The sequence below is a fragment of the Leucoraja erinacea genome, chromosome 30 (genome assembly GCF_028641065.1).
Source record: "Leucoraja erinacea ecotype New England chromosome 30, Leri_hhj_1, whole genome shotgun sequence".
NCBI lineage: Eukaryota > Metazoa > Chordata > Chondrichthyes > Rajiformes > Rajidae > Leucoraja > Leucoraja erinaceus.
In genome coordinates this window covers 4,936,310-4,951,836 of record NC_073406.1, presented here as the reverse complement: position 1 = coordinate 4,951,836, position 15,527 = coordinate 4,936,310, and the positions used below count along the sequence as shown (strand labels likewise).

The following is a 15,527-nucleotide window of genomic DNA, read 5'->3' as shown; positions in this document are numbered from 1 at the left end:
TACGGGCGCTTGTCTGTACGGAGTTTGTACGTGCTCCCCGTGACCTGCGTGGGTTTTCTCCAGGTGCTCCGGTTTCCTTCCACACTCCAAAGACGTGCAGGTTTGTAGATTAATTGGCTTTGGTAAACAAATCTAAACTATCTGTAGTGTGTGTAGGATAGTGCTAGTGTGCAGGGATCGCTGGTCTGCAGCTTCCCGTGCTGTATCTCTAAAGTCTAACCAACTCTCTCAGGGTGATTAGTTATCGACTGCTCTGACGTGGGACACCACCAGTTTGAGAAACAGGAAATAAATAAATATATCAAGTTTGAGAGATTTCTTTGTGTTTCTGAATTCTCTGTCATAAGTTGGAAGAAACAAGGAAAGCAAGTTGACATTGTTGTTGCTATAGCAACAAAATTAATAAAGTAGTGCCTGTTCTAAATGTTCACAATTACAGAAACATAAAATTTATTACAGAAATCTATACATTGGTGGTCTTGCACCATCATGTGTTGCATTACAGAGATAGGAATATAATCTCTAGATCACTGGAGCTGCTGGGAGACCCGGCTTCAATCCTAACCTCGGGTGCTGTCTGCGAGGAGTTTGCACGCTCCACCCCGTGACTGCGTGGGTTTCCTCCGGGTGCTCCCGTCTCCCTCCGCATCTCAAAGTTGTGTGCGGGTTTGTAGGTTCATCGGCCCTCTGCAAATTGCCCCCTTTGCGTAGGGAGCGGATGAGAAAGTGGGATGGCATAGAACTTGTGTGAACGGATGGTGGATGGTCGGTGGGCCGACGGCCCTGTTTCCACGCTGCATCCTGCACCAAAGCTAAACCTGCAACCACATTTATTTTTCAGGAAACGATGATCATGAATCCATATTTTTTTTAAATCCTTCGTATCTACATCAAGGCTGGGACTGAGAGAATTAAAAATCTTTCGATCCCAAGTAAACAAAAAAGAAAGCAAATCTGTAAGTTCTTAACGCAAAGTCTCTGGACCGTATGAGAAATGAACATCGAAGCAAAATGCTGGAGTAACTCAGCGGGACAGGCAGCATCTCTGGAGAGAAGGAACGGGTGACGTTTCGGGTCGAGACCCTTCTTCAGATTCAATGGGTGACGTTGCAGGTCGAGATCCTTCGTCAGACTGTGGTATTTGGCAAAAGCAGAAATATATACTTATTTCTAAATGAGGTCTGTGGAACACTGATATCAAAATCCCTGAGTCATTGCTGAACAGTTTTCTTCATATTCACATTTTAGTTCAGGGAAAATAGTTCACTTGTAAACTTTAGCGGCAAAGGGCTGCTTTACACTAGAAAGAGTTCAGTTTTTCACTTGCACTGATGTGATGTCGTTGAATTCTTCCTGCACAGGAATTGGTGCTTTAGGGAAGTTCCTGTCCCCAAAACAGCAGCGGAAACCTGTAAAATGTCACACACGTTACTTGCTGCAACTTCCAGCTTATTACAGATTAAAACCAATCACAACATCATTCTTCACTCCTATTCTCATTATTACATTCTTGTTATTAAGATCTCGTTGAAACATATAAGATTGTTAAGGGCTTGGACACGCTAGAGGCAGGAAACATGTTCCCGATGTTGGGGGACTCCAGAACCAGGGGCCACACAGTTTAAGAATAAGGAGTAAGCCATTTAGAACGGAGACGAGGAAACACTTTTTCTCACAGAGTGGTGAGTCTGTGGAATTCTCTGCCTCAGAGGACGGTGGAGGCGGGTTCTCTGGATGCTTTCAAGAGAGAGCCAGATAGGGCTCTTAAAAATAGCGGAGTCAGGGGATATGGGGAGAAGACAGGAACGGGGTACTGATTGGGGATGATCAGCCATGACCACATTGAATGGCGGTGCTGGCTCGAAGGGCTGAATGGCCTACTCCTGCACCTATTGTCTATTGTGTTGCAGCGCTTTCCAAATTATTCTTTCAAAAAGGAAATTCTAGCATGCAAAATGTGCACTGGCTTTATTGTAATAACAGATCATTTTATGAAAATGCTTTCTCTTTCCAATCCAGCAAATGGTCTTCAAATAGAGATGGAATGTACCAAAAAATCCCAAGTTAAATGCACTTGTCGACCCGGATACGCATTGAACGCTGCTCCGTCAGGGGATATGGGGAGAAGGCAGGAACGGGGTACTGATTGGGGATGATCAGCCATGATCACATTGAATGGCGGTGCTGGCTCGAAGGGTCAAATGGCATACTCCTGCACCTATTGTCTATTGTCTAAGGTCGTGGCAGATGCCCCATTGAAGGGAGGAGCATTTATCCATGTTTGGCCCATGAATTAATTGAAATTATTTATATGGCTACAGGATAAATGAAAGCCTGTTCCTTTGTCTATGATAATCGATGAGTGGTGTGGACTCGATGGGCCGAAGGGCCATCTTTAAAGCTGTATCACTAAACCGAGGCAGGGACTATCGCAACATTAAAGAAACAATTAGACAGGTACATGGATAGGACAGGTTTGGAGGGATATGGACCAAACGCAGCCAGCTGGGACTAGTGTAGATGGGACATGTTGGGCACGTTGGGCCGAAGGGCCTGTTTCCATGCTGTATGACTATGACTAAAAATATATGTGTCATAGAAACAGAAAATAGGTGCAGGAGGAGGCCATTCGGCCCTTCGAGCCAGCACCACCATTCACCGTGATCATGGCTGATCGTCCCCTATCAATAACCCGTGCCTGCCTTCTCCCCATATCCCTTGACTCCACTAGCCCCTAGAGCTCTATCTAACTCTCTCTTAAATCCATCCAGTGGCTTGGCCTCCACTGCCCTCTGTGGCAGGGAATTCCATAAATTCACAACTCTCTGGGTGAAAAATGATGAGCGGGCAGAATGAATGAAGATAAGATCCTTCCAAAACCTTTGGTTCTTACCCCGGTGTCCGTCTTTGCAGGACATCATTCTCCTGAATATGACAATGAATAACAATAGGGCAGTCACAACGATGACACAGATGAAAAATGCATTGTCTTTCAGCAAACCTGAATGGAAAGAAGTGACATGGTATTGACGTTTGGTCCACAACTCAACATTCCATCACATTCATCATTGACGCTACCAACAAATGTAGATTTTGCTTACCACATACAGTACAATCAAAGTATCTTAGAAGAAAGAAACAAAATGCTGGAGTAACTGGAGTGACCCTTCTTCAGACTGAGAGTCAGGGGAGAGGGAAACGAGATAATCAAGGAAAGGTGGAGCCCACAATGATCCATTGTTGGCTATGGAGAAGGTGATAACGAGGGTCTGAAGAAGGGTCTCTACCCGAAACGTCGCCCATTCCTTCTCTCCAGAGATGCTGCCTGTCCCGCTGAGTTACTCCAGCATGTTGTGTCTACCTTCGATTTTAACCAGCACCTGCAGTTCTTTCTCACACAAGGTTATCAGGTCTTACTTGGTCTGCCTGTGGTTGTGGCTGAGGTTGGATGGGTTGTTATTCTCAGCAGCGTCGTGCTGGGGGTGGTCTCGGTGGAAGGGGGCCTTCTTTTGCTGGTGGTCGTTTGTCGAGGCTCGGAGGAACTGCACACCGCGTCCTCCGTTTGTGATCCATTCTTAATTAAATACCGTTGGTCGTCAGTACATCTACACAAAGGCAAATGGAGGGCATTAATACAACGTGTGTTTCTGGGCTTGATGGCCCTTGAGATGAATGGTCGTGGTATAAAAATCTCCAATGATATCAACTTATTCAAGGAGATGTCTCTTCAGCTCTATGGACTTAAACCCCTGTCCCACGGTACGAGTTCATTCCAAGAGCTCTCCTCGACTTTGCCCTGATTCGAACTCAGAGATTTACGGTAATGGCCACTCGTCGGTACTCGGGGCTCTCGTGGACATTTTTCAACATGTTGAAAAATCTTCACGAGTCTTCCCGTGCGTACCTGCCGTTAGCGAGTCTTCCCGAGTACCTGCCGTTAGCGCTAAGAGACGTCCCCGAGCGCCGACGTACCCGCTGCGTTCATTCTCCGTGCTTACCACGAGGTTGATTTTTTTTAAACTCGGGAGAGCTCTTGGAATGAACTCGTACCGTGGGACAGGTCTAAAGTTAGAGCCAAAGAGTGATATGGTGTGGAAACAGACCCTTCGTCCCAACTTGCCCACAACGGCCAACTGTTGCTCTGTGTTTAGGGTTGCCAACTGTCCCGTATTTGACCGCTACTACTCGGGTCGGGGGGACGGTCGGGTCGGAGCGCCGCGTCCTGCCCCACCTCATCCGCCCCGACGTAGTGCAGCCCGTGGAGTGCAGCAGCAGCAGCGCCTCATCCCATGACCCACTCATCCCCATTACCTTTTTTTCAGCACCAAGGGATGAGTGGGTTAACATACGATGAGCATTTGACGGCACTGGGCCTGAACTCGCTGAAGTTTAGAAGGATATTCATAGAGTGATACAGAGTGACCCTTCGGCCCAGCTTGCCAACACCGGCCAACAATGTCCCAGCTACACTAGTCCCACTTGCCTGCATTTGGTCCATATCCCTCCAAACCTGTCCTTGCCATGTACCTGTCCAACTGTTTCTCAAACAATGGGGTAGTCCCAGCCTCAACTACCTCCTGTGGCAGCTTGTTCCGTACACTAACCACCCTTTGGTGAAAATGTTACCCCTCGGATTCCTATTAAATCTTTTCCCCTTCACCTTGAACCTATGTCCTCTGGTCCTCGATTCCCCTACTCTGGGCAAGAGACCCTGTGCATCTGCCCGAACAATTCCTCTCATGATTTTGTATACCTCTATAAGATCACCCCTCATCCTCCTGCGCTCCATGGAATAGAGACCCAGCCTACTCAACCTCTCCCGACAGCTCACACCTTCCAGCCCTGGCAACATGAAGGGGGGGGGGGCTCATTGAAACTTACCCAGTAGTGAAAGGCCTAAATAGAGTAGATGTGGAGAGGATGTTTCCACTAGTGGGAGAGTCTAGGACCAGAGGGCATAGCCTCAGGATAAAAGGACGTGACTTTAGAAAGGAGATGAGGAGGAATGTCTTCAGTCAGAGGGTGGTGAATCTGTGGAATTCATTGCTGTGGAGGCCAAGTCAATAAAATCCAATTAAAGATAGTTGAGGCCCTCCAATGAAACATAGAAAATAGGTTGCCTGGCCATTCCCTCCCCAGAAGCTGCCCGAGAGGAGTCAAAGGAGAAGTGGTTGAGGGTGAGGCCAAGTTCCGCTAGGCCTCGCGGGGATTGTAGGCAGAGGGGAACTGATGGGTCTCCATGGGAACTGATGGTTCTCTGTGGGAGAGTGAGACAATAGACAATAGACAGTAGGTGCAGGAGAAGGCCATTCGGCCCTTCGAGCCAGCACCGCCATTCAATGTGATCATGGCTGATCATCCCCAATCAGTACCCCGTTCCTGCCTTCTCCCCATATCCCCTGACTCCGTTATCTTTAAGAGCCCTATCTAGCTCTCTCTTGAAAGTATCCAGAGATTATCCGTGATACCGGATCAGTAAAAGGCTTAGAAAGATAGGATGTGGAGAGGAGGTTTCCACTAATGGGGGAGTCTAGTACTAGAGGTCATAGCCTCAGAATTAAAGGACATTCTTTTAGGAAGGAGATGAGGAGAAGTGTATTTAGTCAGAGAGTGGTGAACCTGTGGAATTCTTTGCCACAGAAGGCTGTGGAGGCCAAGTCAGTGGATGTCTTTAAGGCAGAGTTAGATAGATTCTTGATTGGTACGGGTGTCAGAGGTTATGGGGAGAAGACAGGAGAATGGGGTTAGGGGGGAGAGATAGATCAGCCATGATTGAATGGCGGAATGGACATGATGGGCTGGATGGCCTAATTCTACTCCTATCCTTTATGACCTTATGATGAAAGATTTCACCAGGGGGTCTGATATTCATTGAGCCAGACATAGAAGGGTCCCGGCCCCCATGGCCCTGCCTGTCCATTCCCTCCCCAGATGCTGCCCGACCCACTGAGTCCCGCCAGCACCTTGTGTTTCACAAGGAATCACAACTACCTTGTCCACGCTTTGCACGATTTGGTTCCTTTTTTATTCGAATAAAATCCTGGCAGACACGGTTCACAGGCGTTGGAATCTCCTGCAAGGAAACAAGGGTCAGTACGTTTGCACGGTTTCTTTAAGAGCGCTCCTTTATAACTGTTAAGCAGGAAGTTATTTACTCTCCAGTTGGCCGACATATATCCACTCATGTGGCGAGTTTCATCAAACGTACACTCGCACTATCCTGCACACAATTTACATTTTTTACCAAAGCCAATGACCAAAGCAGGTTTACACCAAAGATAGACACAAAATGCTGGAGTTACTCAGCGGGTCAGGCAGCATCTAAGGAGATGGGTGATGTTTCGGGTCAAAATCCCTCCAGACTGAAGAAGGATTTCACCAATTCATAGAAATCAGGTGCAGGAGTAGGCCATTCGGCCCTTCGAGCCTGCACCGCCATTCAATATGATCATGGCTGATCATCCAACTCAGTATCCCGTACCTGCCTTCTCTCCATACCCTCTGATCCCCTTAGCCACAAGGGCCACATCTAACTCCCTCTTAAATATAGCCAATGAACTGTGGCCTCGACTACCCTCTGCGGCAGAGAGTTCCAGAGATTCACCACTCTCTGTGTGAAAAAAGTTCTTCTCATCTCGGTTTTAAAGGATTTCCCCCTTATCCTTAAGCTGTGACCCCTTGTCCTGGACTTCCCCAACATCGGGAGCAATCTTCCTGCATCTAGCCTGTCCAACATTCCTTTTCTCCAGAGATGCTGTCTGACCTGCTGAGTAACTCCAGCATTTTGTGTCAATCTCTGGCAAGTGATAGATGGATACTGGTGTGGGGGTGATTTGATCAGAAGATGGATGCTGTTTGCTGAAGTCAAGAGTCAATAGTGTCTTACTGTCACATGTATCAGTTGGAACAATGAAATCCTTACTTGAACATGTGAACAGGTTCGTACCTCGTTTCACTTGCTCTCCTTCGTTACATATTTTGAAACATTTCTCCGTGTCTGTGGGAGGAGCAGCGTTCAATGCGTATCCGGGTCGACAAGTGCATTTAACTTGGGATTTTTTGGTACATTCCATCTCTATTTGAAGACCATTTGCTGGATTGGAAAGAGAAAGCATTTTCATAAAATGATCTGTTATTACAATAAAGCCAGTGCACATTCTGCATGCTAGAACTTCCTTTTTGAAAGAATAATTTGGAAAGCGCTGCAACACAATAGACAATAGGTGCAGGAGTAGAGGCCATTCAGCCCTTCGAGCCAGCACCGCCGTTCAATGTGATCATGGCTGATCATCCCCAATCAGTACCACGTTCCTGCCTTCTCCCCATATCCCCTGACTCCGCTATTTTTTAAGAACCCTATCTAGCTCTCACTTGAAAGCATCCAGAGAACCTGCCTCCACCGCCCTCTGAGGCAGAGAATTCCACAGACTCGCCACTCTCTGTGAGAAAAAGTGTTTCCTCGTCTCCGTTCTAAATGGCTTACTCCTTAATCTTAAACTGTGTGGCCCCTGGTTCTGGACTCCCCCATCATCGGGAACACGTTTCCTGCCTCTAGCGTGTCCAAGCCCTTAACAATCTTATATGTTTCAACGAGATCTTAATAACAAGAATGCAATAATGAGAATAGGAGTGAAGAATGATGTTGTGATGTTTTAATCTGTAATAAACTGGAAGTTGCAGCAAGTAACGTGTGTGACATTTTACAGGTTTCCGCTGCTGTTTTGGGGACAGGAACTACCCTAAAGCACCAATTCCTGTGCAGGAAGAATTCAACGACATCACATCAGTGCAAGTGAAAAACTGAACTCTTCCTAGTGTAAAGCAGCCCTTTACCCTGTTTCCTGCCTCTAGTGTGTCCAAGCCCTTAACAATCTAATATGTTTCAATGAGATCCCCTTCTTAGACATTCCCCTTGAATGCCAACCACATTCTGCCATAAGATAATGCATCACAAGAATTGGAACTCGACTGGACGACAGTGAAACTAGTACACTGACAAGGGTGGGGGGAGAGACGGACAGAGAGGGGATGCAATGGTCACTTGTTGTAAGCAGCCCAAGCGAAATATGAGGTGCTGTTCCTCCAATTTGCTCTGACAATGGAGGAGGCCCAGGACAGAACGTTCAGTGTGGGAATGGGAAGTGGAGTTAAAGAGTTTGGCAAGCGGGGAGATCACACAGGCCAAGGCGGGCTGAGTGACGGAGTTCAGCGAAGCGATCGCCCAGTCTGCACACTCACCTTCCGAGCACGTTTTACATAGGGGACAGTATCCGTATATGTTCCAGCTCGCACTAAAGGTCCCACTGATGCAAGACTCACACTTACTCTTCAGGTTGGAGCGAGTGCACCGACTAACCAACTTAGTTCCTGTCAAGGGGAAACATTGCAAAGATCATGCTTTAGGTCAGAGTTTGGAAATTAAACAGCGTTGACACTGAACCGGTTTTGAACTCGTGCAAACAAACTCTATGCCCACCGAGTCCACGCCGACCATCGATCACCCGTTCATGGTACTTCTGTATAAACCCACGTTTGCATCCACTCCTGGCCACTCAACCTACAAACCCGCACGTCTTGTGGGGGTGGGGGGGGGGGGGGGGGGGGGGGGGGGGGGGAAACTGGATCACCCAGAGGAAACCCACGCAGTCACTGGTAGAACGTGCAAACTCCACGCAGACAGCACCCGAGGTCAGGATCGAACCCGGGCCTCTGGGCGCTGTGAGGCAGCAACTCTACCCGCTGGGCTAATCTACGGGACTGACTGAGCGGAGGAGTGTGTGTTATTACCTGTATTTTGCATTCGTGTTCATGTTCTGAGGTGAGCGGATGACAGTCTTATTCTGGAGGAGTCTAAACTCTCTGAAAAGGCCGATTGGACTAAAATGCAAAGTGCGGAACAAACTGAGGGGCTCAGGCAGCAAATGGGGAGGCAGTATTTTGGGTTGGGACCCTTCCTCAATCTGACTGTGTCTGAAGAAGAGTCCCAACCCGAGATGCCATCATTCCGAAGATGGGACTTCTGTTACTTTGTACTTGTACTGAACGCAAACAAAGAATCTCACTGTACCCAGTGTCCGTGACTATAAAGCATCAATCAGAAGGGGGATCTTATAGAAACTTGCAACATTCTTAAGGGTTTGGACATGCTAGATGCAGGAAGATTGTTCCCGATGTTGGGGAAGTCCAGAACAAGGGGTCACAGTTAAAGGATAAGGGCTAAATCTTTTGGGACCGAGATGAGAAAAACATTTTTCACACAGAGAGTGGTGAATCTCTGGAATTCTCTGCCACAGAAGGTAGTTGAGGCCACACAGTTCATTGGCTATATTTAAGAGGGGGTTAGATGTGGCCCTTGTGGCTAAAGGGAACAGGGGGTATGGAGAGAAGGCAGGTACGGGATACTGAGTTGAATGATCAGCCATGATCATATTGAATGGCGGTGCAGGCTCGAAGGGCCGAATGGCCTACTCCTGCACCTAATTTCTATGCTTCTATGTTTCTATGTATTTATATCTCAGGACAATTTTGCAGCAACGAGCCAGAGGACAAAGTCCCGCATGTGAGATAGCTGATAGGTACACAAAAAAAGCTGGGGAAACTCAGCGGGTGCAGCAGCATCTATGGAGCGAAGGGGTCACAGCTTAAGGATAAGGGGGAAATCCTTTAAAACCGAGATGAGAAGAACGCATTTTTTCACACAGAGAGTGGTGAATCTCTGGAACTCTCTGCCACAGAGGGTAGTTTGAGGCCAGTTCATTGGCTATATTTAAGAGGGAGTTAGATGTGGCCCTTGTGGCTAAGGGGATCAGGGGGTATGTAGATAAGGCAGGTACGGGATACTGAGTTGGATGGTCAGCCATGATCATATTGAATGGCGGTGCAGGCTCGAAGGGCCGAATGGCCTATTCCTGCACCTAATTTCTATGTTTCTATGTTTCTATGAAGGAAATAGGCAACATTTCAGGCCGAAATCCTTCTAGAAATAGGCAACGTTTTGGGCCGAAATCCTTCTAGAAATAGGCAACATTTCGGCCCAAAACGTTGCCTATTTCCTTCGCTCCATAGATGCTGCTGCACCTGCTGAGTTTCTCCAGCATTTTTGTGTACCTTCGATTCTCCAGCATCTGCAGTTCCTTCTTAAACACTGAGATAGCTGATATATTGATAGACCCAGCGTGATGAATCAGCACATCGGCCCATCTGTGGACCAGTGACTCCCACATTTGTCATCGTCTTCTCAAAAGCGAGATGGAGTGATGGTACTAGATCCATTCTTACCGGGAAACCGGGTGTGATTCAGAATACCCGTAATCAGGGAGCTATCAGTAAAGTGGCAATATTTGGAGATCACTCAGTGAGACAAGGCCTCACAAGGCAATTCTGCACAATATGCAGAAGAGATTTCAACACTGTTAGCTCTCAGGAGGAAACAAAAAAAAAACCCTCAGGAGGAAACAAAAAAAAACTATACTTTAGATCAAACTCGAGATTTTTACGATGAACTGATGAACCTTTTTACACTTAAATTAATGCTGAATTATTGTTACACGTGCCGAGATGCGTTGAAAAACAGTTTGTTATCAAAATGTTGGAGGTTCTCAGCAGGTCAGGCCAGCATCTCTGGAGAACATGGACACAGAGTGCTGGAGTAACTCAGCGGGTCAGGCAGCACGCCTGGAGTAAAGGAACAGGTGACGTTTTGGACACCAGCTTTTTGTGTCTATCTTTGGTTTATATACCAGCATCTGCAGTTCCTCAGTTCCTTAGATGAGTACATCAAGAAATGCTAAAGAGAAAACGGGCAGAGTACAAAATATAATGATGAGCCTTTGTCGGCACTGGGACTGCACTCGCTGGAGTCTAGAAGGATGAGGGGGCACCTCATTGAAACTTACTGAATAGTGAAAGCCCCGGATAGAGTGGATGTGGAGAGGATGTTTCCACTAGTGGGAGAGTCTAGGACCAGAGGGCACAGCCTCAGAATAAAAAGACGTACCTTTAGAAAGGAGACGAGGAGGAATTTCTTTAGTCAGAGGGTGGTGAATCTGTGGAATTCATTGCCACAGACGGCTGTGGAGGCCAAGTCAATGGATATTTTTTAAGGCGGAGATTGATAGATTCTTGATTTGTACGGGTGTCAGGGGTTGTGGGGAGAAGGCAGAAGAATGGGGTTGAGAGGGAAAGATAGATCGGCCATGATTGAATGGAGGAGTAGATGTGATGGGCCGAATGGCCCAATTCTGCTCCTATCACCTATGAACTTACAATGCTACAGTTGCTGGGAAAGTGCAGATTTAGAGATACGTGGTACCTCGTGGAAACAGGTCCTTCAGTCCACCGTGTCCGAGTTTACCCGCCGTCACCCCTACATTAGTTCTGTCGTCCACACTAAGGACATTTTACAGAAGCCAATTAACCTACAACTCGAAGATAGACACAAAAAGCCGGAGTAACTCAGCGGGATAGGCAACTTATTTGGAGAGAAGGAATGGGTGACGTTTTGGGTCGAGACCCATCTTTAGACTAGTTGGGGATAAGGAAAACTAGGGATATAGACGGTGATGTAGAGAGATAAAGAACAATGAATGAAAGATATGCAAAAAAGTTACGATGATAAAGGAAACAGGCCATTGTTATCTGTTTGTTGGGTGAAAACGAGAAGCTGGTGTGGGCCCTGGGTGGGGGTGGGACCTACATGTCTGGAGCGTGGGAGGAAACTGGATCGCAAGTTTTCTTCACCTACTGAGGAGGTAGAAGCAGTGGTGTGATTTAGTGGCCATGGCACCAATGTGGTTCGGCCAGGGCACATTGTCAGTTATAATTACATAGGACAAACTCCATTCACCTTTCTTATCATCTCCAGCACACTCTCGTGCATTTTCTGAGCCAACTAGCTTTATTGTAAGTCAAAATGTTCCACATTGAGCTAATTCTATTCACTGCACACTATCTGTTCACTGTGTTTACTTGTAAGACATTCACGTTACTGCCAGGCCTTGCAGTTAATTGCAAACCTTTATCTTTGAACTGAAAGCGGGAAAGTTTTTGAGTGGGAATCTTTACAAGATGTTGATGCTTTAAGTTGCCACAATTTGCAAGATTGTTGAATAGGCAGAAAGATTAGTCGGGGCTGTTCGCTTTGATCTTCATCAAACATTCAATAGGACGGTTCAAACATGCTTACTCGTCAGTGAAAGTAGGAACAGAAAATATCACAGAGTGGAAACAGTTATTTTAAATGTTTACCGAGGTGGAATTTACAACTACCAAGTAGACATGTATATAGCAAATGACTCAGTTAACCCACCGATCGCCCACCTTACTCTGTCACTGTTTACTCCTGGTGAAAAATAACAGATGCAGCTATTTTTTTCTTATTTCATTTATTCATTGCGCCAATCCGCGCAGTGGCGCAGCGGGTAGAGCAGCTGCCTCACAGCACCAGAGACCCAGGTTCGATCCTGACCTCGGCTGCTGTCAGCGTGGAGTTTGCACGTTCTCCCCGTGACCGCGTGGGTTTCCTCCGGGTGCTCCGGTTTCCTCCCACATCCCAAAGACGTGCGTGTTTGTAGGATAATTGACCCGCTGTAAATTTACCCCCCAATGTGTAGGGAGCAGATGGGAAAGTGGGATAGCATAGAACAGGTGATCAATGGTCAGCATGGACTCGATGGGCCGAATGGCCTGTTTCCTTTCAATCAATCACATACCACTCATTTCCTTATACGTCTGACCACTATATCACCAACCTCGATGCCATGTTGACATTTACAAATCAAATCAAGCTTGACTTTTATTTAATTGAAAACTTTAAAACTATTTCTCCCTTCAATTTTATTATGAATGAGTGCGAATAATCCGCAAATTTTGATGACCTTTACAGTGACTAATCGCCCAAATTAACTTCATGACGGCATGGTACAGATTAATTTGGCTGATTAGTCAAAATGAAGGTTAGATTACATTTTTAGATTATTAACAGCCTCATTCATGGTAATTTATTATAAGTTATGATATTTCCATTAAGAGTCTGCAATTGGGTCAAGGGTATTTCATTGTCATATGTACCGAAATGGAACAATGAAATTCTTACTTGCAGCAGCGCAGTATGTCTGCAAACACAGTGTTCAACAAACTATATAATAAACACATTAAAAATGACCTCAACATATTAATAAAATGCCGTCACAAAATAAGCAGCACAAGAATATATTTCTGTGAAGAGGATGTTTCTTCTACTGACATATCTACAAAATTGTGTATACATCTAACATATCTACACTCACATTGACATATCCACACACATACAGACATCCACACACATACAGACATATCTACACACATACTGACATACCTACACACATACAGACATATCCACACACATACAGACATATCTACACTCACATTGACATATCCACACACATACAGACATATCCACACACATACAGACATATCCACACACATACAGACATATCCACACACATACAGACATATCCACACACATACTGACATATCCACACACATACTGACATATCCACACACATACTGACATATCCACACACATACTGACATATCCACGCACATATCTGGATGTTTGGCTTGTATACTCTGGAGTATAGAAGGATGAGAGGATATATTATTGAAACATATAAGATTATTAAGGGTTTGGCACGCAAGAGGCAGGAAACATGTACCTGATGTTGAGGGAGTCCAGAACCAGGGACCACTGTTTAAGAATAAGGGGTAAGCCATTTAAAACGGAGACGAGGAAACACTTTTTCACCCAGAGAGTTGTGAGTGTGGAATTCTCTGCCTCAGAGGGCGGTGGAGACCAGTTCTCTGGATACTTTCAAGAGAGAGCTAGATAGGACTCTTACAGATAGCGGAGTCATGGGATATAGGGAGAAGGCAGGAACGGGGTACTGATTGGGGATGATCAGCCATGATCACATTGAATGGCGGTGCAGGCAGCACCCGTAGTCAGGATCGAAGTTGGGTCTCTGGCGCTGTGAGGCAGCAACTCTACCGCTGCGCCACCGTGCCGGCAGAAGGGAGGTGGACATTGGGAGGAGCCTAAAGGATCGATATTTTGCTGGCTTCAGATGAATGTGGCCGATCTCGTGAAACGTGAAGTGGGAGGGGGGATTTTAGTGGGCAACAAGTTGAAGGAAGTTCCTGTAACGCAGGAAGTGCTGACAAGGCATGTTGTTTCCACAGAAATGGGTCCACTGTAAACATATTGACTTCCTTTTAACAGGATGCTGAGTTACTGTCAGATTCTCAGTGACAACAGGAGGAGAAGGAGTGGAAATGTGCGAACATGGATTATTTAACCCCAGCCCATATAAAAAGCACGAGACACACAAAATACTGGAGGAATTCAGCGGGACAGGCAGCATCTCTGGAGAAAATGGGCATCTCGAGAAGCTGCCTGACCCAGGGAGTTACTCCAGCATTTTGTGTCTATGTTTGCAGATCTTAGGAAGTTTAATTTGCAGGGCTGCCAACATTGGGTGAGAGTTGGGAGTGAAAAATTACAAGAGACCAAGCCTGAGAGAGCGTGGTGAGCGGGTGGGGGTGGGGGGGGGAGGGGGGGGGGGGGGGGGGGGGGGTGGGGGAGGGGGGGAAGGGTGTTCATTGGCTTCCTTGTTATCTAACATGCTTGTTACTTTGTCAAAGAATAAGTCAATTGGTTGAACACAATTTCTCATCCATGAAATTATACTCACTCAGCTGTATGTATTCTGTTACCATTTCTTACATTTTCCTAACAAACTGCCCTGAAGTTATTTTCACCCCCAATATTTTCAGTATTTTGCTGTCTTCCTCTCAGCTGGGACTTGCAAAATGCAAAGTCCAATAACTATATATTAAAGCAATATTATTCTATTAAATGTGATCTTGAGAGTACATAATATTTTCTGTGGTTTTCATAACACAAAATGATAAAAAGATCTTTGTTTTGATTGCACCTACCAACATGCATACATTATTGTATTACAGTTAATATGTACCGAGGGCAATTTTTGTTCCAATGCTCCCCATTCCCAATTACTTTTACATTGAAGTGATTGAAATCAAAGTGAAGTTTAAATGGCATCATAAAAGTAAAATCTCCGGAATGGATGATATTCATTACGTGGTTGGTTGGGGGTCAGTATCAGCACAATTACTATATTAAATTTTGAATCTTCAGATGTCCTGGTTCAAGCTAAAACTAAAGACAAATAATAATCTCCTCACACATTCCCCTGCAAGTATTGCAAGTATCTCAGTCACCCTTTAAAATATGCCCCTTCTATGAACAAGCTCTTAAATATCGCATCTGAATCAGTTTCCATCTGATTACATTTTTTGAGAATGTTCATCTATGTGTTCAATTAATAAAACAATGAGATTTGGGACATTTCTATTCAACCCGTCAAAGGAATTGGGGGGGAGGGGGGTTAGAAATAGTCAGTGAAGTAAACAAACATAATGGCTGAGTGGCAAATGACAACAGTGCCACTGTTGCCAATATTTAACTG

At 45.8% G+C, this 15,527-nt stretch overlaps 1 protein-coding gene across 2 annotated transcripts in view; it reads right to left on the bottom strand.

Moving 5' to 3' along the window:
• Nucleotides 1-208: 208 nt before the first annotated feature.
• Nucleotides 209-15,527, bottom strand: part of LOC129711535 (tumor necrosis factor receptor superfamily member 5-like) — an 18,765-nt gene continuing 3,446 nt past the window's right edge. The window contains exons 2-7 of one of the 2 annotated variants that reach the window (XM_055659213.1): nucleotides 8,239-8,367; nucleotides 6,947-7,093; nucleotides 5,992-6,073; nucleotides 3,418-3,605; nucleotides 2,894-3,001; nucleotides 209-1,409 (exon numbers count right to left, since the gene is read on the bottom strand). In XM_055659213.1, the coding sequence (XP_055515188.1) occupies nucleotides 1,312-1,409; nucleotides 2,894-3,001; nucleotides 3,418-3,605; nucleotides 5,992-6,073; nucleotides 6,947-7,093; nucleotides 8,239-8,367 (752 nt within the window). In that variant the 3' untranslated portion in view covers nucleotides 209-1,311. Of the gene's footprint in view, nucleotides 1,410-2,566; nucleotides 3,002-3,417; nucleotides 3,606-5,991; nucleotides 6,074-6,946; nucleotides 7,094-8,238; nucleotides 8,368-15,527 lie in introns of those variants that run through there. The other variant, XM_055659212.1, reaches the window with a different exon arrangement.